At 39.0% G+C, this 22,054-nt stretch overlaps 3 protein-coding genes across 3 annotated transcripts; 2 read left to right on the top strand and 1 right to left on the bottom strand.

Annotated features, from left to right (window-relative positions):
- Positions 1-1,576: 1,576 nt before the first annotated feature.
- On the top strand, positions 1,577-3,336 carry LOC110686390 (protein BRASSINAZOLE-RESISTANT 1-like). Its single transcript, XM_021862996.1, has 2 exons — positions 1,577-2,025; positions 2,148-3,336. Exons 1-2 carry the CDS (start codon positions 1,756-1,758, stop codon positions 2,835-2,837), a joined length of 960 nt encoding a protein of 319 aa, XP_021718688.1. The 5' UTR covers positions 1,577-1,755; the 3' UTR covers positions 2,838-3,336.
- Positions 3,337-3,405: 69 nt separating this feature from the next.
- LOC110686389 (proteoglycan 4-like) lies at positions 3,406-5,518 on the bottom strand. Its single transcript, XM_021862995.1, has one exon. The coding sequence runs from the start codon at positions 5,384-5,386 to the stop codon at positions 3,566-3,568; it is 1,821 nt and encodes a 606-aa protein (XP_021718687.1). The 5' UTR covers positions 5,387-5,518; the 3' UTR covers positions 3,406-3,565.
- Positions 5,519-5,746: 228 nt separating this feature from the next.
- Positions 5,747-7,374, top strand: LOC110686391 (CBS domain-containing protein CBSX3, mitochondrial-like). Its single transcript, XM_021862997.1, has 5 exons — positions 5,747-6,256; positions 6,346-6,427; positions 6,557-6,630; positions 6,780-6,840; positions 6,952-7,374. Exons 1-5 carry the CDS (start codon positions 5,996-5,998, stop codon positions 7,092-7,094), a joined length of 621 nt encoding a protein of 206 aa, XP_021718689.1. The 5' UTR covers positions 5,747-5,995; the 3' UTR covers positions 7,095-7,374.
- The last annotated feature ends 14,680 nt before the right edge of the window (positions 7,375-22,054 follow it).

Below are 22,054 nucleotides of genomic sequence, written 5' to 3'. Positions count from 1 at the left end.
GATAGGATGAAGCATGCTAGTGTGTACTGTTTACGCTTATGTACTCAACATTGCTGATTTGTATGTTTGTTTGGCCTTGTCTTTTTCTTGGCCCTACGACAACCCATTTCTAATGGCGAGTAGTGGAGACACAACAAAGAGAAGTTTTTCAGGTATTGAAGCATATTCATGATGGGCATGAGTGAACAACGAATCCTGATTAGTTTCCATCAAAATATGATGTGTTTTATATGCTTTAATTATTATATATTCTTGTGAGACTAACACAAAGGTTTTTAATATTTGTTTTAGGTTTTGACAAGGGCCTACAACGGTTCCAGTTTTAGGTTGACTTTGTTTGACTTTGGTTTGACTTTACTTTCGTTTGGTTTGACTTTTTAAGTTGACTTGTTTTGAATGTTTTTTTTTAAAGTGAGTCTTCCGCTGTGTGTCTTTGATAATTGTCTTAGCTGTTATCACGGTGGCGGTAATGTCTTAGAATTTCCTATTTCGTATTTAAAAAAAAAAAGATCAAAACAAGTATTTTAAAGAAAAGGAATTTCTAGGGTGTTACACGTTGACATGGTCATTTTAATACCCTGCCTCCGTCTCAATATCAAAGGAAAAGTTGCTATCAACTGTAGCTTCATTCGGATCTTTACGTGGTATAAGATCGTCTTAAGCTATTTCAGAGGTAGCCTCCTCACAGACGGCGCCAAATATTTTGGGTTTTTAAGATGTAGTGCGTGAGAGTTACAACACTGAATATAGTCCACTGGATATGATGTACCTGCATAACAATGAAAGCTCCGATTTATCAGAGTTTCCTCTCCGACGATCAAGTTAGTATCAGAAAGAAAGTTGTATCAACAAGAAAGTAATAAGAGGATAATTTCCTCTGTTTTCGTGTGAATGTAATAATTGTGTATTAAATGCTCCTTACAGCTCATAAATGAACAGTATTTATAATGAATGGGAGTGCGTGCCTCTTACGTTTTTTAACCTAGGTAAACTGGCAGCGCTGTTTTTACGACGCCTTGGGTATTAAGCCTGAAGGCCAATTTACCCTAATGCTAACTGATGCCACATGTCATTCTCTGGTTGATTCTTTAAGTGCTAGCATCTTCGATACATTTCACTGGATTACTGGTCCTCATGTTTAGGATATTTTTACATTAAACATAGAGTATTATAAAACAAATATAAAAGGAAATTATTGCAAATAATCCTTATTACGAAATGGAGGGAGTAATAATAGTTGGATAAAAATAAATTATAGTTGAAGGTCCCAAGACATGAGAATGCGCGAGGTCAACAGTATACCTCTGTATAAAAAAATACTCGTAGAGTAGCAGAAGCAACCTACGACCCTACTCCTCCCCCGCTTAGAGACAATTACCAGACAATTATTTGTACCTCCACGTGGCACCTTCTCCTCTACTCTACTACCTCCTTCACTTTCATACAAATACCCCTTTCTCTCTCCTTGATCTTCAAATCAACGGTCAAACCCACGCTTCCACATCTCCACTACCATGCACCCTACTACACCCAATCCCCCTCACTAAAGTGCACCTCAATAAAGCAAAGAGAGAGAGAGAAACAGACATTGAGAGTACTCAGAGAAATAAGAGGAGAGAGAATCTTGCACACATCCAACGAAGCGCTTAAGCAGTAGCAGCAGTAGCAGCAGCGCAAACCTGCTTTCTCTCTCTACTTTCTCTCTCTAAACTAAAACTTAAATTGAGTAAAGATAGGAGAGAGAAAGTGAGAGAGATGGCGACGGAGGGTGGTGGTGGTGGTGGCGGCGGCGGCGGAGTGGGCGGAGCAGCGGCGGCGGCGAGGAGGAAACCGTCGTGGAGAGAACGAGAGAATAATCGGAGGAGAGAGAGAAGGAGAAGAGCTATTGCTGCTAAAATATTTTCTGGGTTGAGAGCTCAAGGTAATTATAATCTTCCTAAACATTGCGATAATAATGAAGTTCTCAAAGCTCTTTGTGCTGAAGCTGGTTGGATTGTTGAACCCGATGGTACTACTTATCGCAAGGTAATTTGTTTGTTTGATTCTTCTTTTTATCAGATCTGCTTGTTTTCCGTGTTTTCGGGCATAGAATGTTGTAGACGGAATTTGATCTCATATTGATGACATTGTGTTGGTTGTATTTTCAGGGAATGAAGCCGCCGCCGCCGGAGATAGTGGCGAGTTTTAACAATTTTAGTGCGTGTTCATCGCAAATACCAAGTCCGTTATCTTCAGCATTTCAGAGTCCAATTCATTCGTTTCAACCAAGTCCTTCATCCTCTGCTCCTCAAAGTCCGAGTCGAAATGAGATCAATGCACAATCTCATCCGTTTTCATTCCTTTGTAATTCGATTCCTTCGAGTCTTCCGCCTCTTCGGATATCGAATAGTGCTCCTGTGACACCGTTGTTGTCATCGCCAACGTCGAAAACTGCTCCGAAACAGCCGGTGTTTAACTTCGAGGCGATTGCTAAGGAGTCTATGGCGTCTTTTAATTACCCCTTGTTTGCAGCTTCTGCTCCGTCGAGTCCTAATAGGCGGCGAAACTTTACCCCGCCAACGATACCGGAATGTGATGAATCTGACTGCTCTACGATTGATTCGGGTCAATGGATTAGCTTCCAGAGGTTTTCGAGACCTCCAATTCCAACATCACCCACATTTAATTTGGTTCGACCAATGGTTCAGAAAATGTCACTGAATGATGCAATGGAGGATAGAGCAAGAGCTCCCGAACCCGAAAGTATGCAGGTTACCCCTTGGGAGGGGGAGAGGATTCATGATGTTGGAATGGATGATCTTGAACTCACTCTTGGAAGTGGTACATCTAGGAACTGAAACGAAAGTCGCTCGAATTCGATCAAGTACAATCAAACAATGTTCTAAGCACCGTATTGGAAGTGTCTGAAATGAAACGAAAGTTGGTCGAATTTGGATTGGATTGTCATTGCAAAATGCCCTTTGGTTTAATTTGCTACAAGAAGTTTGCTTTAGATGATGATGGATGTTAAATTTTTTAGTTTAAGAGTTAATGCCCATAAGGGTGTTAATTTTCATGGATACTTTAGGTCCATATTTTTTTCTCTTTTATTTATTTTTTTCTGCCTGATTTGTTTACTGTGAAACTAGAATATATTGAGCTGCTTGGGGTTTTAACACAAGCATTACATGTAGATAAGATGGTTTAGTTTTCTTTCGATTTCGAGGAGGATTACCTCGAGTTGTAGACTCATGCCTAGATTGATTCTTCTTGAGTATTTATGAGGCATTCGTGAAGTGGATTACCTCTTGTTATTGTAGACTCAATGTTTCAAGATAAGAAATCTATGTTATGGCATTTGATTAGAATCAAACTCTTTCTTTTTTATTTAAAAGCTTCTGAAGGAATTCTTTTTTTATGCCTGTTTTTGCACGATTGAATTCACTGATCATTTATGCTAACTTTATTTTCAAGACATTATATTTCATATTGAATCATATGTGATACTATACAGTACATGATTGAGTTCACTAGGGCTACTGTCAAGTAGCACCTATTATTTTGATTATGTAGTTAACAGCATTTTTTACAGAACATTAATTGTGCCATCGTTGCTTTTCTGATTGCGCCCAACTCGACAACCATGGCGACGAGGCTTTTCAGGATCGGAGCTACTTGACTCCAATAGGAGACTTTGTAGACATCTTCTTCTAATGGTTGGTGCATATGCCAGGTTTTCAGCTGGGGTGCTGATGAATTCAACCTTGTGTGTATCAAGCTTTCCCTTCTCTTTACCTAGCTTTGTGTGTATCAACTGGGGTTCAATTTGGTTACGAGTGAAAAGCACGTGAACACCAGGGTTTCTTTCTGTCACAGAACTGTTGAAGACAAGTGAGTTGTTTATTCCTTGTGCATTGTTGTTGACGTATGACTTTGTTGCTAAATCTTCTTGGAGGTTTGTGTCTACAGATTTCCTCTTTCTGGAGCTTCCCTCACCTTCAGTGGTTTCAGCTGTTCTGTCAGAATTGAGCTTGTATCCCCTATGAATGTGAATTGGCCTCTCTTTGTTTATAGACTCAGAGCTAAGGTGCATGGTTGCTCCAATGTTTTCCCCTGCTAGAGTGATAATGCTTAATGGCTTCTGATGCAAGAGTTTTTCTTGCTGAGCACCTTGTTTGTGCCCTAATTTTGGCAAGTTCTCCTTGATCTCTTTTTGAAAAGGAGGCTTATGTCCTTCTGCATTTGCTTGCTTATGAGGATACCTTGCAACTCTTTCATCACCTCGGGTTTCATTTTCAGTATCATGCCCTCTATTTTCAGTTTTTTTGAAGACCTCCTTTATGTCAAAAACTTCTTTCTCTGAATGCAGTCCCTCCTCGTCTTGATCTGCAAGTGGATGTTCTATAGTTCGTGCTTTTGGGCTTATAACTTTTCTTTCAATAACTGCTTCTTTCTTAGGATCGTCATGATTTCCCTTAAGTATCTGTTTAGGCTGTTTGTAGGATGTATTATATTCTTTTACTATTTGTGGTTTGGGTTCTTGTTTTGGGCTAGAAACTTCTGCTGATAGCTTGGTAGATGGTTTTATTGTAGGCTCTTTATTAGCTGGTTGGTTTCTAGGTTCTTTAGGTGAAGCTGCTGTGCCTACCACTGGCTTGGGCTCTTCTAAAGGTGTTTGGGAAGTTTCTCGCTTTCTGAGGTCTTTTGGATTTTGAGTAATGTCACTTGCGACTGTTGGTTGTTTCTTTGTGGGGGATGAGTGCTTTACAGAAGATGTTGGAGGTGACCCTGTTGTGGCTTTTGTCCTGATTGGCTTGTCACCTCCTCGTGATGGAGATGGTGACTGTGGCAGTGCCTTTGTCGCTTGTTGGAGTTTGGAACTTACCTGCGTCGGGGAAGCAGGCCGGGAGGTAACTTGAGTCGGAGGAATAGTCTGTGATGTTGATGCTGGTGAACCTTGGGGTGCTTGTGTCTCCCGGGCCTGTATTGCTGGTTTAGATGTGCCTTGAGATGATCGTGAGGGTGATTGGGGTTCTTCTCTTGTTGGTGGTGCTGTTGGTGGTTTGGGCTGTGCTGGCGCCACTCCTGCTGGACGGAAAGGGGGCCGCTGTGCTGGTGGCTGAGATGGTGCTTGGGTCTCTTGGCTGGGACGTGAAGCAGCAGGTGCTTGCTGAGGTGTTGGTGGCTGAGATGGTGCTTGGGCCACTTGACTGGGACGTGGAGCAGCAGTTGCTTGCCGCGGTGCTGTTGGCTGAGATGGTGCTTGGGTCACTTGGCTGGGACGTTGAGCAGTAGGTGCTTGCCGTGGTGCTGGTGGCTGAGATGGTGCTTGGGTCACTTGGCGTGGAGCAGCAGGTGCTGCTGACCACGGGAGCCTAAAGCGGAATGGTTGCCTTTGCTCAGCCATGAATTAACAGAGAGATTAAATTGCCAACCAGAAGAAAAGTCTATTGAAATCTGAATTGTACACTTAGTTACATATGATATGGTGATGATGAGAATAAAATCAGGGCTTTGTATATATGGATTTAGTATGATACTTTGGTAATCATTTTGGATTTAATCATATTACGTAACACCTTTTCGATGCTTGGCTTCTTTGCTTCCTCAGGTAGGAGAAAGTATGCTTTACCTGCTACATATAAGATTCTTCACCCTTGTCTTTGATCTTGCTCCTTAACTTTTCAAGTAAGCTTGCGATTGAGTGTCTTGGAAATCTTCATTCAGTTAAATTCAATCTGGTTTCCTGTGCATCATATCAACTTCTCTTGGTGATTCATTTCTTGCTTGCGAGTCCAGATATGCTTTAATCCTGAGAGGCATTCTCTTTCAGCAAGTAAAATGTCAATTGTAATAATCTATCCTTTATTATTTTCTCATTGAAGGAAAGAACCAAGAAAATACCATACGGAAGTTAATTTGCACAAGGCACTCAAGTTTTTCCTTCAGAAGTAGATTTAATTCTCTATATTGCTGTAATCTCTTCAAAGTTTTTGGTGATAATTATCTTACAAAAATGCAACCATGGTATCGGATGGTACGGACTTGTCAAGAGACAGCTAAGCTATCAATTCTACATCACTCGCTTGGAAGAAATCCAGTTGAACTGAAGAAGGTTTTTGCCCGCCTCAGATGTGTCATTTCCACTCCTCCGGTGAATCACAAAGGACTGGAGAATACAACAGTATCAGATGTCCTGATGACCAAGGGAGGGGAGAGATCTGGCTCTTGGCTCTGGTGCCGCGCTGATGAAACTGTCCAAGATGCAGTGACACAGGTAGGTATCCTTGTGATGATGCGATAGATTCTTACTAATGCAGACTTTTATTTAAAGTATCCCGCAACTGACAACAATCTTGACTGCAGATGGCACGGAATGACATTGGCTCTTTGGTGGTTCTGAAGCCTGGAGATAAAGAGCTCATTTCAGGGATCATAACAGAAAGAGGTACTTCATAACTAAATCCCCATGTTATATCACTATTCCGAATACCACAGTTTATTCAAAATGTATGTACTCGGTATGAATGGTTAAATCAACACTGCTTCTCATGGATGAAATGGATGTGGGGAGAAGACTATCTCAGGAAAGTCGCTGCAGAAGGAAGACCTGCCAAGTATACAAGAGTTGGAGAAATCATGACCAGAACGGTAATACATTTTATTTCCTTATGTTACTTTCGTCGTATTTGTTGGGGCTATATTTCCAGTAATGAATTTTCACCCTGTTTCATTAGAGCTCCCCACTCTTTTATGTACTGTAGTACAAAGTTTTTTATTCTTAATTTTAATTTTGACAGGACAATTTAATAACAGTCACATCTGATGCAAACATTCTACATGCAATGCAGCTAATGACAGGTCAGTTGGTCTTGGGTACTGTAGAAAGGTTCTGAGAATGTTTCCAATATATTATTTACAAGCTGAAACATCGTTAATTTGATTCAAATAAATTGAATTCTTTGTTTATAGAGAACCACATACGACATGTCCCTGTCATAGATGGGAAGATAGTTGGCATGATATCAATGGCAGATCTCGTTCGAGCAGTAGTAGAGCAGCAAGGCGGGGATGTGAAGCGGCTCAACGAATTCATCAAGGGAGAATACTTCTAGGGTTGAATTAGAGGAAAATGTTTCAGACTTTAAAAGCCTCCTGATGCCATCAGTTACAGCTGCTAAGAAAATAATTGAGTTGGATAATGACTCAATCGTTGTCCGAAAGCTTCTAATTGCATTTTTTTCAGTTAACCGATTGCTTGATACACCGCGATATATGTATTAATACATTTGCAAAATAATGTACTCTTCAAATGAGCAAAAAAAATATTAAGCTGTAAATCTGTAATAAAATCTGTATTTTGCATTTTAATCGGATAATTGATCCTTTGTCTAAGGTTCATGGCCCCTAGAAGTTGGCTTGTTATAAATAACACTTGCACCAACAGACCGTGTTGATACACAGAACATGATCTATTGTGACAGCAAATAATTTATTTATTTATTTAAATTTTTTATTTGACAAAATGCAAATAATATATAGCTGTCTAACATTATTGTCAATAATGATACATGTATTAACCTTTGTGGGGTTATTGAGGGCCTAAAAATCTAAGTCTTAATTTTGTGGAAAATTCTGTTTGCACTCTGAAAATATTCTATTTATACATTATCCTACTTTATTTTAAAACTATTTCATTAATTTTTATGTGTGCTTTATTAATAACAAGAGTTTATTTAAGAGTAATAAGATAATAATGTAGGAGTGCAAATTGCTTTTGCCTTTATCTTTTCCTTTCCCTTTTTAATATTTGTCCCCTCCCTTTATGTTGTATACTTCTTTTGATCATTTGTTGATAATCTACTTTATCAGTTTTATTTATTTGCAACGTATTCAATTTCATGATATAATTAATATCTTAAATAAATTATAATGTTGCATATACTTTTAAATAAAATGGGTATTACCATAATTATTGTATATCCAAGTTAAAGTGTGAGTGTGATGAAGGATATTTCACGTCGTTAAATAAAACACCTAAGGATCAAACAATATTTATAACACTCAACCACCCTAATTCGAGTATAGGGGTAAGCTAAGGGATCGAATCACAGGGACAATATAAACACTATAAAAAAACAACCAACAATTAGGCAAAATCGAATCAATAGTACATGAAAACTAACGCTAAAGAAAAACACTAATAAGAAAGAACAATAACTAAATGAACTAAGGAGATTGGAACAAACTAATTATGTAAATCAAACAACAATATAATCAAGAACCATGAATATGGGAGACATAGTGAACTAAGCTAACATACTCATCGACTCAAAATTACAACCCATTAACAATATTAATCCAAACATACAAACTTACACTATCGTCATACATTCTTCGTCATGAACTCATATATAAAGAGGCACAAACAAGCACAAATCATTCAATGACATCCACTAGGCTCACTATCGTCGATCCCTAGCTTCACTTACCCATAGTTCACATATAATTTGCAACTAATTATAAGGGCTGACATCATTTTTTTTTTCATTTTTTTGATTTTTTGAAACAAAAAACCAAAAAAGAAAATAAGAAAAAAATATTTCCATTTGTATGTTGATAGTTTTCAAAATTATCATGATTTTAATAAAGTAGACTAATTTTTTATTCATTTATTTTTTTTTGAGGAAATGGACTCGTACCAACATATTCGAAATTGTTACTAATGTCCCATCGTGCCATCAAATGAGCCACAGTTTTACATGTTCGTCTAACATGAGAAAATTTACTAACTTCAAAAACTAAGCTATTAGCTATTATATCATCATAGATGAGATGGATAGGAGAGGAGCCTCTGATCTTGCACTTTGTGAAAACTGTTATGCCTAAATTTTCATCTCAGGTTCACTTGTTTGCAGGTTGTTAGGTTGCAGGTTACAAATTGCTACGTGATCAACTGGTCCCAGCTATTAAGCGAAGTTAAGCAAAGAATTTTCTAAGGAATATTCCAAGGGTATCCTTATTCGAACAAGTCAAGAGAGCTGCCAAGAATATCGGAACCACGAAGCACCATCACGCCGTTAATGAAGACCAATTCAAACTGCAATAGATAAGTCTTCAAGGATAAGGGCGAGGAAGTAGGAACTACCTCAACCCACTAGCCCCGGATTCCAAGGAATCCGAAATGAAGCCGTTGAAGTTCTTCAAGTTGTTTCTTATGCTATAAATAGGAGAACAATTATTGTATCAAGGCATCACAAATATCCCAGCCTTATTACTCATAGCAATCAAGTATTCTTAAGAAATCCTAAGCATCGTTGTTATCATATTGTAAACCTAAATTGTATTCGTTTTAACCTGTCAACCTAGTGGATTGGTGGACTCATTGTCACCCGCAGTTTTTACCCTTATTCTTGGGGTTTCCTGCGTCATCATCTCGTGTCTCTTCTCCCCTTCCCCTTTGCTCGTTCATTGCACTCCTCTTTATCTTATTTCCTTGAACCTGCATTGTCATTCTCATTCAAATTAATCTAGCTGTTGTTATTTTGAACCTAGTCTTATCTGGCAATCAGATTTTGACCTAAACAAAAACCAAACCTGCTCGCAAGCTAAAGGTCGTACCTGGCAGCGAGACCTTCAGCAACAGTAGGGTTAGTATAGGCAATCCTTCTCTTCCTAGCCACAATAACCCTGCCACATGCATCTTTGATAATCACAACCAATATAATACGTATAATTATACCGTAGAGATAGACTTAGGCGTATTACCGCCGCGTGATTACGAAAGGCTACCAAAATTACTAACTTAAACTAAAACTTTGTAGTGGAAACTTAAACTCTTTCTTTATTAATACTTAGTATAAATAGAAACCATTGTCATGAGTACTCAAAAATAGAAACAAAGACCAACATTCCTAGATCTAGGTGAAGAACATCCCGGGACTCTCATATGCTCAATTATTGACTCTACCTGAAATTAGTCAACAATGCTTACAAATAAGGTAAACAGGGTGAACCAAAACAAATACGAAATACGGATTAGCAAAATATACTAAGTATGATAAGTGCAAGCTAAGTAAACTCAATTTATTTGCAAACATGCTTTTAAAACAAATTCCAACAATAATCCAAAAATCCAACTCATTATTCAAAACCAATTACAAATTCAATAATTCAATAAAAGGATTAATAAAACCAATTCCTTTTTAAAAATCCAATTCTTCATCCAAGTGTGCACACCCCCCAAGTTAGTGTCTTTATATTGAAAGAGTATCCTTGATGAATGACTCGGTCATGCAAAGTCCAAAGTCTTATCAACCAAATCCGCATAGTGGGATTACTATCATCATGCTTGTAAAGCTTTAATAATAATTCAATAAATCCTTTTTAACTCAATAATTCCAATCTTTATAACAAACAACTCAAAACTCCTTTTTATTTAATATAACATGCTTTCAAGATCAAACCTTTTTAAAACATAATAAATAATTTAATCATTCAAAACATGATATAAAAATCAATCCTTCAATTTATTTATTAAAACCAATTATTTAAACATGCTTTAGTTTATAAATCATAATTCAATTCAATTTAATTTAATCATCATAAAAATCATATAAAACATGTTATTTAAACCAATCTTTTTCAAAGGTATCTAGCCCCTAAACGTACCTTTGATCTTTGCTTAGCAACACACAAAATAACTTCAATCACTCTCGTCAAACACACCCTACAAAATAATATAACCTTAATCAATATAAGGTTAACAAATAATCACAACAATTAAAATAAAACCCCCCAACTATGTGTACATGAACCTTATAAAATTATGTTTCATAAACTTGAATAATAAACTAATTTTATTTAATTAAAAACACTCATAATAATTTTTATAAAACCCCCATAATAATAATAACAATGTAATTAATTAAGAGAAGAGAAGAAGAGGTAGAAAACTAAGGAAGAAGAAGAAGAAGAAGTGGTGGCAGCAGCCGTCCGGTAGGTGGCTGTTGTGGTTGGTGGTGGTGGTTGGCATCGGTGGCTGGCCAGAGGAGGTGGAGGTGGTGTTTGGTGGTGGTGGCCGTGCAAAAACAAGAGGAAGAGAGGAGAGAATTAGAGAGATTAAGAGAGAAATTAGAGAGTTTTGGTGTGACTGTTTAGCTATGTTTCAAGGGGTATTTATAAGCTACCTCATGCAAGAATTATGGTAGGAAATTATAGAAAGAATTATGGTAAATTGGTTTAAGGAAATTACTTGGAGAAGAGAGCTAAAGAATTAAATATTACGGTGACTAAGGAATAATTAATTATGAAAAGTATGTTGTCGTGAAAAATAATATGGCAAATGGCTTTGCTTGGGGAATGAACAAGAACGATTTAAGGTAGGGAAATAAGATGATCAAATATTTAGGAGATGGAAAATAGGAATTAAGGAAAATAATAGAATTAAGAAAGATAATTAATATACGAAAATTACCAAAATAATTTTGCTCAAAATACAATACGGTGGCCAAAAATTTGAGCTTTCCTAAGCTCATATTTTCGAACCTCCCTTTAGATACTTAGGCAATTATTTTTCTAGTTTTTAAGGAATAAAAATGACTGTGTAAATAATATATGTTGTATAAAATAATTAATTAAGAAAATACCAATTATTCACTAAATAAATTAACTAAGAAAATAGATTTTCTACACTTAGAAAATCCAAAAATCATGGCTTATTATTTAGGAAATTTGGACTTCCTAATTAAATAATTAAAATATAATTTTTTCTTAATTAAAATATCCGAAATATATATATATATATATATATATTTATATATATATATATATTTATTTTATATATATATATATATATATATATATTATCCGGTTTTTAAAATAAAATAAATGAATAATAAATCTTATCCAAAATCCAAAAATAATAATTAAGTTTTAAAATACTTTTGGCGCCAAAATTCAAATATTATTTTGGCTCCAAAATTCAAATAGTAAAATAAATTACTATAATACCCTTTTTAGAAAATAATAATTAATTAATTAATTAGAAAATACGTTTCAAAAATACGGGGTATTATAGTCTATCCCCCTTAAAAGAAGTTTCGTCTTGAAACTTAGCCTAAAGAGATATGAAAATCATTTTAAATTATTGGTTCATGCACATCCTAACTTGACTCAAGACTCCAACTAACTCAAGAAAGACTTAAAATTACTTAAAAATGACTCGAAAAGCAAACGCGTGAAACTCTATCGCCCACTACCCCCCTTAAAAGGAGTTACGCCCCCGTAACTCGACCGCTAACCTTATTCAAACAGTTCTGGGTAACGTTTCCTCATATTAGCCTCAGCTTCCCATGTAGCCTCCTCAATTTTTTGGTTTGACCACAACACTTTCACAATACTCACATCCTTGTTCCTTGTACTTCTCACTTTAGTATCCATAATCTTCACTGGTCTTTCCTCATAGGTCAAATTCTCTCCATTTTAATGGTTTCTGGTTGTAACACATGTGTCACATCAGGTACATACTTTTGAATTTGACTCACATGAAACACATTGTGAACCCTTTCCAGCTTATTGGGCAAATTCAACTTATATGCCACTTTTCTCACTTTCTGGATGATCTCATATGGCCCTATGTACTTTGGGCTTAACTTTCCTTTCTTCCCAAACCTCATCACTTCTTTCATGGGTGAAATTTTCAACAAAACTTTCTCTCCTACTTCATATTCCTCCTCCCTTCTTTTCAAATCAGCATAGCTTTTCTGTCGATGTTGGGATGCCTTTATCTTCTCTTGGATCAACTTTACTTGTTCCATCATATCCTCAATCATCTCAGGCCCAAGTACCATTGTCTCACTTATATCATTCCAACAAACTGGGCTTCTACACTTCCGACCATACAAAGCTTCAAATGGTGCCATTCCAATGCTTGCATGATAATTGTTGTTGTAAGAGAACTCTATCGAGTCCAAGTGGTCTTCCCAAGACCCTTGATACTCCATCACACATTCTCTCAACATATCCTCCAATGTCTGAATTATTTTTTAAGTTTGACCATCCGTTGCAGGATGAAATGCTGTACACATTAGCAACTTCGTTCCCATCGCCTTTTGCAAACTTTGCTAAAAGTTAGACAGGAATCTTGAATCTCTATCCGAAATGATATCTGTGGGTACCCCATGGTACTTCACCACAAACTTCACATAAGCTCTTCCTAACGGATCCATAATCCAAGTACTTCTCATGGGTATAAATGCTGTTGACTTCGTCAACCTGTCCACTATTACCCAAATAATGTCATTCCCTGCCTTGGTCTTAGGCAATGCTCCAACAAAATCCATAGAAATCGAATTCCACTTCCACTTTGGCACTTCCAAGGATTGGACCTTTCCTTAAGGCCTATGATGCTCAATCTTCACTTTCTAACATGTCAAACACTTGGCCACAAATTCAACTACTTTTCTCTTCATATTAGGCCACCAAAATGTCTTCTTCATATCCTTATACAACTTATCCCTTCCAGGATGCATTGAATAAGGAGAATTATGGGCTTCCTCCATCAATCTCTACTTCAAATATCCACGACTTTGCGGTACACACCATCTTCCCTTGAAACGAATACTTCCTTCATCACCAATGGTGAAATCCAACACCCAACCTTCATCGATCTTTTTCTTTATTGCTTTCAACTTCTCATCTTCCAGTTGACTTTCCCTTATCTCATCATAAATGGATGGTTGAATCCTAGTGTAGGGTTTCGTAGTGACCCACACTACGCGGAATGAAACCCGCCAAGACCTGCCCCCATAATAAATGCAATTAACAAGCAAAACATAATTTAAAGCATAAGAAAGGATAAGAGATTATACCTTTGACGCGTGCTTCGCTCAACTATGAGCTCTTACTTAAACCCCGATAGTGAGAGGTCTTCGACGGGATCGTACCCTCGAACCGACCCGACCCGACCGTCCTAAGCCTCGAAGGTTAGTCAAGGCCCGGACAAAATAAACTAGAGTTTTACGATTTTCAAGGTATGCTCAACAATGGAGTTTCCTTTACTTTTCAACTCAAGTGTGTTCTTTCCCAAATACCCATGCCTTGGTATTTATAGGGAAATGAACCCTTGATTTTCATTCCCCAACCAATGTGGGAGAATGAGTAATTTTGATAATTAATTTAATTCTAAATTAAATTAATAATCAAATCAATCAGAATGCAACAAGTGTCAAGGGAAGAGAGAGAAAGTCAAGTGAGGACCAATAGAAGGTCGGGGGGGGGGGACCACTGCCTTGCTCTCCAAGGCTTTGCCCAAGCCTTGGTCCCAACCCCTCACAAAACTGGCACAAGGGGCTGCTGGGCTGGCAGCCAGCTAGCACGCCAGTTAGTAGTGCCAGCAAGCCCAGCCAGCTACCACCAGCCTAACCAGCACAATAATGATGCGTGTGGCTGTGTTGGGCAGTGCCTACGCTGCTGCTGCTTGCTAGGCGCTGGGCGCTGCTAGCAAGCTGCTGGCCCCTACTTCCCTTTTCATCGCACACGCACAAGCAAGGCCCTCGCACTCCCAGCATGTGTGCTATTAGCGTGCCACGCATGCTGGGCATCACCTCGCCAACCACACGCACAAGCATGCGATGCTTGGTGCTGTGCTAGCGATGCTGCGATGGCTTGCACGCATGCGCACACACACCAGGCGAGACTAGAGCTGCTGCTGCGATGCCCTACACGCACACGCACATACGAACTGGCCTAGCCATGCGATAGTGCTGTGATGCGATTGTGCGATGGTGGGTAGGCACCCATGCATGCATGCTGCGGTGCTGCTGTGCCATGCGAAGGCACGCACACACGCAGGCATGCTGTTACGATGGGCTGCCTTGTGCGCCTAGCCATGCTAGGTGCATACTAGCTCGAGCTAGCCTAGCATCCACATGGCTAGACCAATGTGGTGCTACGACTATGCTCGTACTTGTTGCTTATGATTTTGCGACGCTCGGCCTCGACGCCCTAGGCTCGATATCCGACGTCTGTGTTCGTAAAACTTCGACGACTCATTAAATCCTTCGGATTAATTCGTCGTATCGGATCGGTTTTTCGATTGGGTTCGATCCGAAGGGATCAGTTAAGATTAAGCTGTAATATTAATTACACCTTAATAATACTGATCGGAAGCGGCCTCCACCTAGGCATTCCGATCACTTGACCTTACTGAAGAATTAGCTCTGTAATAATTCTGAACCCTCTATCAGAATAATACACTTGTTGGAAAGACACCATTCCTTTCAATCTCCCACTTGTCCTTCCGGACAAGTGTGCATACAGTGTATAGCCCATTTCCTATGTCGCTTAATGCCTCTTCGTGAACTATAAGGTAAGATTCATCGTCATCCTTATTACGTTCAGAAGTGTTTCTCGATCTCCGAGTTCGACTGTCAATAAGCAGATGATTTCTAAAATCCATCTGAGCACGACCATGCATTTTCACAGTCTCGCTCTTCGAGCGGCCTTGTAAACAACAAAGACATGTTCCCTATTGTTAATAGGAGGACATTCCTAGTCTTGCATTGTAAGCTTCTCTTACTAAGAGGACCTAATCTCCTGAGTGTTCCCGTTATGATCCCTAGTTACGGCAGACGTTAGGCAACATCAAAGAGACTAGTACTCGAACAAGAAAACTTCACAATATTCATGGTCGAGGAAACGAGTTCCGATAGCTATAATGAGACAAGTACTTATGACAATTTTGAATCTCTCAAAGTACTCTCAGAGGTCTATCCAGTGCAGTTCCAAACTAGCACCTGTGAAAATGATTTATGACCATCACGTCCTTGCAGCACAAGAAACGGTGCTATAAATCATACTACACACTAATCTCTGGTGGTCATCAATCGTCCATCATTTAGATGACCTCGATTAGGGATAATTTTCGATTTAAATATTCAATGTTCACTTAACAGGTGTTTCTTTATCCAAGACATGGTCTTGATACCCTGTTTTGAATATTTCCATAAATCGAATGGACTCATTATTTAATTCTAAACCACAATTAAATAGCAATGGAGTGAAAAATAATTTTGCATAAAATTAATCACTCCATAAATGAATGGTTTCAATACAGTGTCTTACATTAAAACATCTAGTTTAATTAAAACACATGTACAGGGAATTTCAAAGCCAGTCTCCAACGTGCTTGATTCCCATTGCCTCAACGTGCTTGTTGTGTTTCACTTGAGGCAAAGGTTAAGTCAAAGGATCGGCCACATTATCATCCGTGTTGATCTTGCAAATTCTGATTTCACCTTCGGATTTCCATTCCCTTATCATGTGAAATTGCCTTTGGACATGTTTGACCTTCTGGTGCTCTCTTGGCTCTCTAGCCTGAGCGATAGCTCCATTTTTGTCATAGTAGAGATCTATCGGACCCTTGATGGAGGGTACAACACCAAGTTCACTGATGAACTTGCAAATCCAAACAGCCTCCTTAGCGGCTTCTAAAGCAGCCAAGTATTCGGCTTCAGTTGTAGAATCTGTAGTGGTGCTCTGCTTGGCACTTTTCCAGCTAAACACTCCTCCATTCAGACAGAATATGTATCCTGACTGTGACTTGAAGTCGTCTCTGTCAGTCTGGAAGCTAGCGTCGGTATAACCTTCAACAACCAGGTCTTTATGGCCACCATAAACCAGGAATTTATCCTTGTTCCTTTTCAGGTACTTTAGGATATTCTTGGCCGCAGTCCAATGCGCCTCTCTTGGGTTTGATTGGTATCGGCTCGTAGCACTGAAGGCATACGATACATCTGGCCTGGTATATATCATGGCATACATGATCGACCCAATTAGCGAAGCATCTGGAATCTGATCCATTCTCTCTCGCTCAACAGGTGTCTGTGGACACTGTTTCTTGCTGAGAGTTACGCCATGGGACATGGGTAGATGCCCTCTCTTGGCACTCTCCATGTGGAATCGTGCCAGTACCTTATTAATGTAAGTACTCTGGCTCAATCCAATCATCCTCTTAGATTTATCCCTGTAGATCTTGATGCCCAATATGTACAGTGCCTCTCCTAAGTCCTTCATTGAAAAGCACTTTCCCAACCAGCCCTTTACGGACTCTAGTAATTTTGTGCTGTTTCCAATGAGCAGTATGTCATCGACATATAGGACTAGGAATGCGATGTCACTCCCACTGACCTTCTTGTATACACAAGATTCATCTAGATTCTTGATAAAACCAAACTTGTTGATGGCTTCATCAAATCGCAGATTCCAACTTCTGCTGGCTTGCTTTAGTCCATAAATGGACTTCTTAAGCTTGCAAACCTTTCCAGCGTTGCTCGGATTAATAAAACCTTCTGGCTGTGTCATGTACACAATTTCTTCCAAAATCCCATTTAGGATGGCGGTTTTGACATCCATCTGCCATATTTCATAATCGTAATATGCAGCAATCGCTAGAATAATCCGGACAGACTTTAGCATTGCAACCGGTGAAAAGGTTTCATCATAGTCAATCCCGTGGATTTGTCTATAACCTTTTTCCACCATTCTAGCCTTGTATATCGATACATTTCCATCCTTTTCTGTCTTCAATTTGAAGATCCATTTGCAAACAACGGGTGTGTAACCCTCGGGCAAATTCACCAAGTCCCAGACTTGATTTTCAGACATGGAGTCCATCTCGGATTTCATGGCCTCTTGCCATTTAGCAGAGTCGGGGCTCGTCATAGCTTGCTTGTATGTCACTAGCTCATCTCCATCCATAACTAGGATGTCTTGATCATCGGTTAAGACAATACCAAGGTATCTATCTGGTTGAGATCTTTGCCGTTGCGACCTACGAAGGGTAATGGGTTGAGCATTTACATTGTCTGTTTGATTCTGACCAATCTTCTTAGTTGCTTCCAAAGCACTTAGATTGTCAGTTTTATCAGGTTGACATTGCTGCTCGTCCTCTCGAACTTCGTCGAGTTCGATTTTCCTCCCACTTGTCATTTTTGAAAGGTGTTCCTTCTCCAAAAAGACACCATCACGAGCAACAAACACTTTGTTCTCGGATTTATTGTAGAAGTAATACCCTTTGGTTTCTTTTGGATATCCCACAAAGAAACACTTATCCGATTTGGGGTGAAGTTTGTCGGAAATTAGTCGTTTGACATATGCTTCGCATCCCCAAATCTTGAGAAAAGACAACCTAGGAGGTTTCTTAGTCCATAATTCATATGGAGTCTTTTCAACAGCTTTTGGCGGAGCTCGGTTCAGTGTTAAAGCCGCGGTTTGTAGCACATGTCCTCAGAAAGAGATAGGAAGTTCACTAAGACCCATCATTGATCGAACCATGTCTAACAAGTTTCGATTCCTCCGTTCGGATACTCCGTTCCATTGAGTAGTTCCAGGAGGTGTCAACTCTGAAAGAATACCTTTTTCTTTCAAGTGATCGTCGAATTCATGGCTCAAATATTCGCCACCTCGATCCGATCGAAGTGCTTTAATTTTCTTGCCAAGTTGATTTTCAACTTTCTGAAATTCTTTGAATTTCTCAAAGGATTTAGATTTGTTCGACATTAAGTAGATATAGCCATATCTACTAAAATTGTCGGTGAAGGTGATGAAATATCGGTAACCTTATCTTGCGGGTGTACTCATTGGTCCACATACATCCATGTGTATTAGACCTAATAAGTCACTTGCCCTTTCTCCCAACTTGGAGAATGACTGTTTTATCATCACCCTAATAGACATCCTTCACAATTTTCAAACAACTTCAAGTCGAATGAGTCAAGAACACCTTCTTGTAGAAGTTTCTTGATGCGTTTGACGTTAATATGGCCAAGACGACAATGCCACAAGTAGATTTGATTCAACTCGATGGTCTTAGCCTTTTTGGCGGTATCATCAATGTTATAGACTTGTTTGTCAAGAGAAAGCACATAAAGACCATTTTCTGAATATGCTTTACCATATAAAATATTATCGAACTAAAGTGAACAACTATTGTTCTTAATTCGAAATTCAAAACCTTTGTCGTCCAACGCCGAAATTGAAATAATAGCTTTGGTAACTCTAGGAACATGATAACAATTGTCAAGTTCTAAAATAAGCCTAGAGGGAAATGACAAACTGAGAGTTCCAACGGAGACGCCAGACATTCTTGCTCCATTGCCGACCCGAAGCTCGACCTCTCCCTTCTCTAGCCTCCTATTTATCCTTAGTCCCTGAGCATTGGAACAAAGGTGTGAGCCACATCTGGTATCTAATACCCATGATGTTTGCTAGCGAAGTTTAAGTCTATAACAAAAATACCTAATGAAGAAGCAACGATGCCGTTCTTCTTATCTTCCTTGAATTTGAGGCAGTCCCATTTCCAATGTCCCTTCTTCTTGCAGTAGAAACATTTGGAATCGGATTTGGAAGAGGCTACCTTTTTGTCCTTGCTGCCCTTGGCAGTGTTTGACTTAGGCGGAAAATTTCTCTTTTTCTCTTTAAAGCTCTTCTTCTTGCCCGGACGTTTGAATAGCTTGCCCTTCCTCACCATGAGCATTTCATGCTTACCCTCATCCTTGAGGGTTTTCTCGGCTTGCTTCAACATACCATGAAGCTCAGTGAAGGTTTTCTCCATGCTATGCATATTATAGTTCATCTTGAACTGATCATAGCCTTTGTGAAGCGAGTGGAGAATGATGTCAATTGCCATCTCGGTTGAATACCCAGCATCAAGCCTTTCCATGTTCTCAAATAATCCAATCATTTTAAGGACATGCAGGCTGACTGGCTCTCCTTTCTTGAGCTTGCTCTCAAGGATCTGCCTGTGGGTTTCGAACCTTTTAGTTCGGGCCTGCTCTTGAAACATATTCTGAAGCTCAGAAATGATCTCAACAGCCGTCTCCTTTTCAAAGAAAGTCTTTTGAAGGTCCGAAGACATGGTGGCCAACATGATGCATTTGACATCCCGATTGGCACTTTGCCATTGGTTAAGGGCAGCCTGAGTGACCTCCTCATTTGGAGCGTCGGGCATTTCCTCATCAAGGACGTATTCCTTTTTCTCTTGCATTAGTACAATGCGCAGATTTCTTTGCCAATCAAGAAAGTTTGGCCCGCTCAACTTCTCCTTGTCGAGAATTGAGCGTAAAGAGAATTGGTTGTTGTTTGAGTTACTTGCAGACATTGTTCTACAATTGAAAGAATTTGAAATGAAAAACCATTCATAAACCAATAAGTTTGAAATTTAAAAGCGTTTATGCAAATTTTCAATCTTATTAAGCATTTTATCCACGCATTGATAAATTTGTCCCTTTTGGGCGAGAATAAAATGATTCCAAGATCCTAAAGATCATGAAATGGTTAAGCATGCTTTGGCTTGTCTTAATCATTAAATATCTTAAGGTAAGCAATCCAATTGCTAATAGCTCTAAGCTACTCTCGGTTTGATAAAATGTCGCATCTAATGAATTCTTGACATTTTATCTCTTTTGCCACGACATCTAAGGACTCCTTACTGAAATCGTTGAGCTTAACCAAGACAACTTGTATACCTAGTATACCTTACTTTCCTAGGGAAGTAGTGATGCCTCGCTTTGGCGTAGCCCATCACATACGCGCATTAGTCCGGTAAGTGTTGTTCTTGGAATGGCAAATTTTAGCTCAATATTTTAAGGGACCTAGGGTTTCTATGTTGGTTGATTTAAGTGAACTTAACTAATCGTCGCAACATATGAAATCTTAGACATGCATCTAACATTCATATATAACAATAATATATATAAAGCATAAATTGATGCATTTGACAACTAGCATGACCCCTTGAAATCTTCAAATCTTCAAGGATCTTCATTTTGGCTCGTCTTCTTCGAAACGCCGTCTTGAGACATTTTTGCCAAAATAAAATAACTAGCTAGTACGTCTAAGATTAATATAAAGTACAAAAATACTTAACGGTTCGCAGACCGTATTTAGATTTACAAAAATACATAACGGAACGCAGTCCGTATTTTCTATCCTAGTCGGGTCCCACTAGTTGTTATTTCAATAACCTGTTTTGAAAACAATCTTTCATTCACCCATTCACTATTTGTGAATGGCCCATGCATATTACGAAATAGATAATTAAACACGCAAAACTAGTAACTAACTTAGGTGGTTAATCTGATTAACGCGCCTAATTAAAACCAGTCAAAGTTGTTTAATCCATTATTTCTAAAAAGCAAATTGCTCACGCGATCAACTAAGCTCCCACTAAATTCCGCATCCATACTTAATTAATTCGATTAATTAAGTTGGCTTAACCCATGATTTGTCAAAATCAAATTTTTTTGCAAAGGTTAGAAAACCGAGGTCTAACCTCGTTAAAATAATTACATAAATTATTTAAAACGGCAAAATTTTCACAAAATTACATAGCTCAAAAATAAAGCAACGTAGCCACAACCAAGCATGGTGCATTACGCACCATGGCTGCTAGGCAGCAGTGGGTTGGCTGGCTGGGGCTTGCTGCCTCGCTGCCCAACAGCAGCACAAGCACGCCAGCAGCCTACGCCATACACACACCAGCAGCATCAAGGCCTGTGCTGGCGCTTGGTGCTAGCATGCTGCGCCCAGCACAACACACTACGCTGGCTAGCACCAGCTGCTTGCTGCGCATGCTAGCTCGCATGGTAGCGCCTGCTAGCAAGTGGGGGCTGGCTGGTGCTTGCTACCACGCTGCCTAGCAGCATCCCAAGCAACCAGCAACCAATGCCACTGCCCAAGCCCAGCGCCTTAGCACCCCTCGCCACACAGCCACGCACCATTGATGCTCAGCCCATGCGCGCACCATAGGCAGCTTACATGTGGGCTGCTAGGCAGCCCGGCTAGCCTTGGTGACGCTTGCGGTTTTGCATCGATTTGCGTGAATTTTACTCGGGATTTTGATCCCGATCTATGTGTGGCATAAATTAATTCTAAATTTTATTTTAGAATCAATTTGAGGAAAAATTAAAATAAAATAAGTCTAACTTAATTAAATTCAATTTTAATGGTGCATAAACCTAAATCATTCAAAAAAATTATTTTGAAACAATTTTTAGGTCTTTCTTTATGCTTA

This window comes from Chenopodium quinoa, unplaced genomic scaffold, assembly GCF_001683475.1.
Source record: "Chenopodium quinoa cultivar QQ74 unplaced genomic scaffold, ASM168347v1, whole genome shotgun sequence".
Taxonomy (NCBI): domain Eukaryota; kingdom Viridiplantae; phylum Streptophyta; class Magnoliopsida; order Caryophyllales; family Amaranthaceae; genus Chenopodium; species Chenopodium quinoa.
Note: the sequence above shows the minus strand (reverse complement) of the source record. Positions and strands in the feature narration are given on the sequence as shown.

Excerpts from the sequence above, each read along its gene's own strand:
- LOC110686390 (XM_021862996.1), top strand. The coding sequence starts at position 1,756 with ATGGCGACGGAGGGTGGTGGTGGTGGTGGCGGCGGCGGCGGAGTGGGC. Across the intron at positions 2,026-2,147 it reads ATGGTACTACTTATCGCAAG|GGAATGAAGCCGCCGCCGCC; the intron begins GTAATTTGTTTG and ends TTGTATTTTCAG.
- LOC110686389 (XM_021862995.1), bottom strand. The coding sequence starts at position 5,386 with ATGGCTGAGCAAAGGCAACCATTCCGCTTTAGGCTCCCGTGGTCAGCA.
- LOC110686391 (XM_021862997.1), top strand. The coding sequence starts at position 5,996 with ATGCAACCATGGTATCGGATGGTACGGACTTGTCAAGAGACAGCTAAG. Across the intron at positions 6,257-6,345 it reads TCCAAGATGCAGTGACACAG|ATGGCACGGAATGACATTGG; the intron begins GTAGGTATCCTT and ends TCTTGACTGCAG. Across the intron at positions 6,841-6,951 it reads TGCAATGCAGCTAATGACAG|AGAACCACATACGACATGTC; the intron begins GTCAGTTGGTCT and ends CTTTGTTTATAG.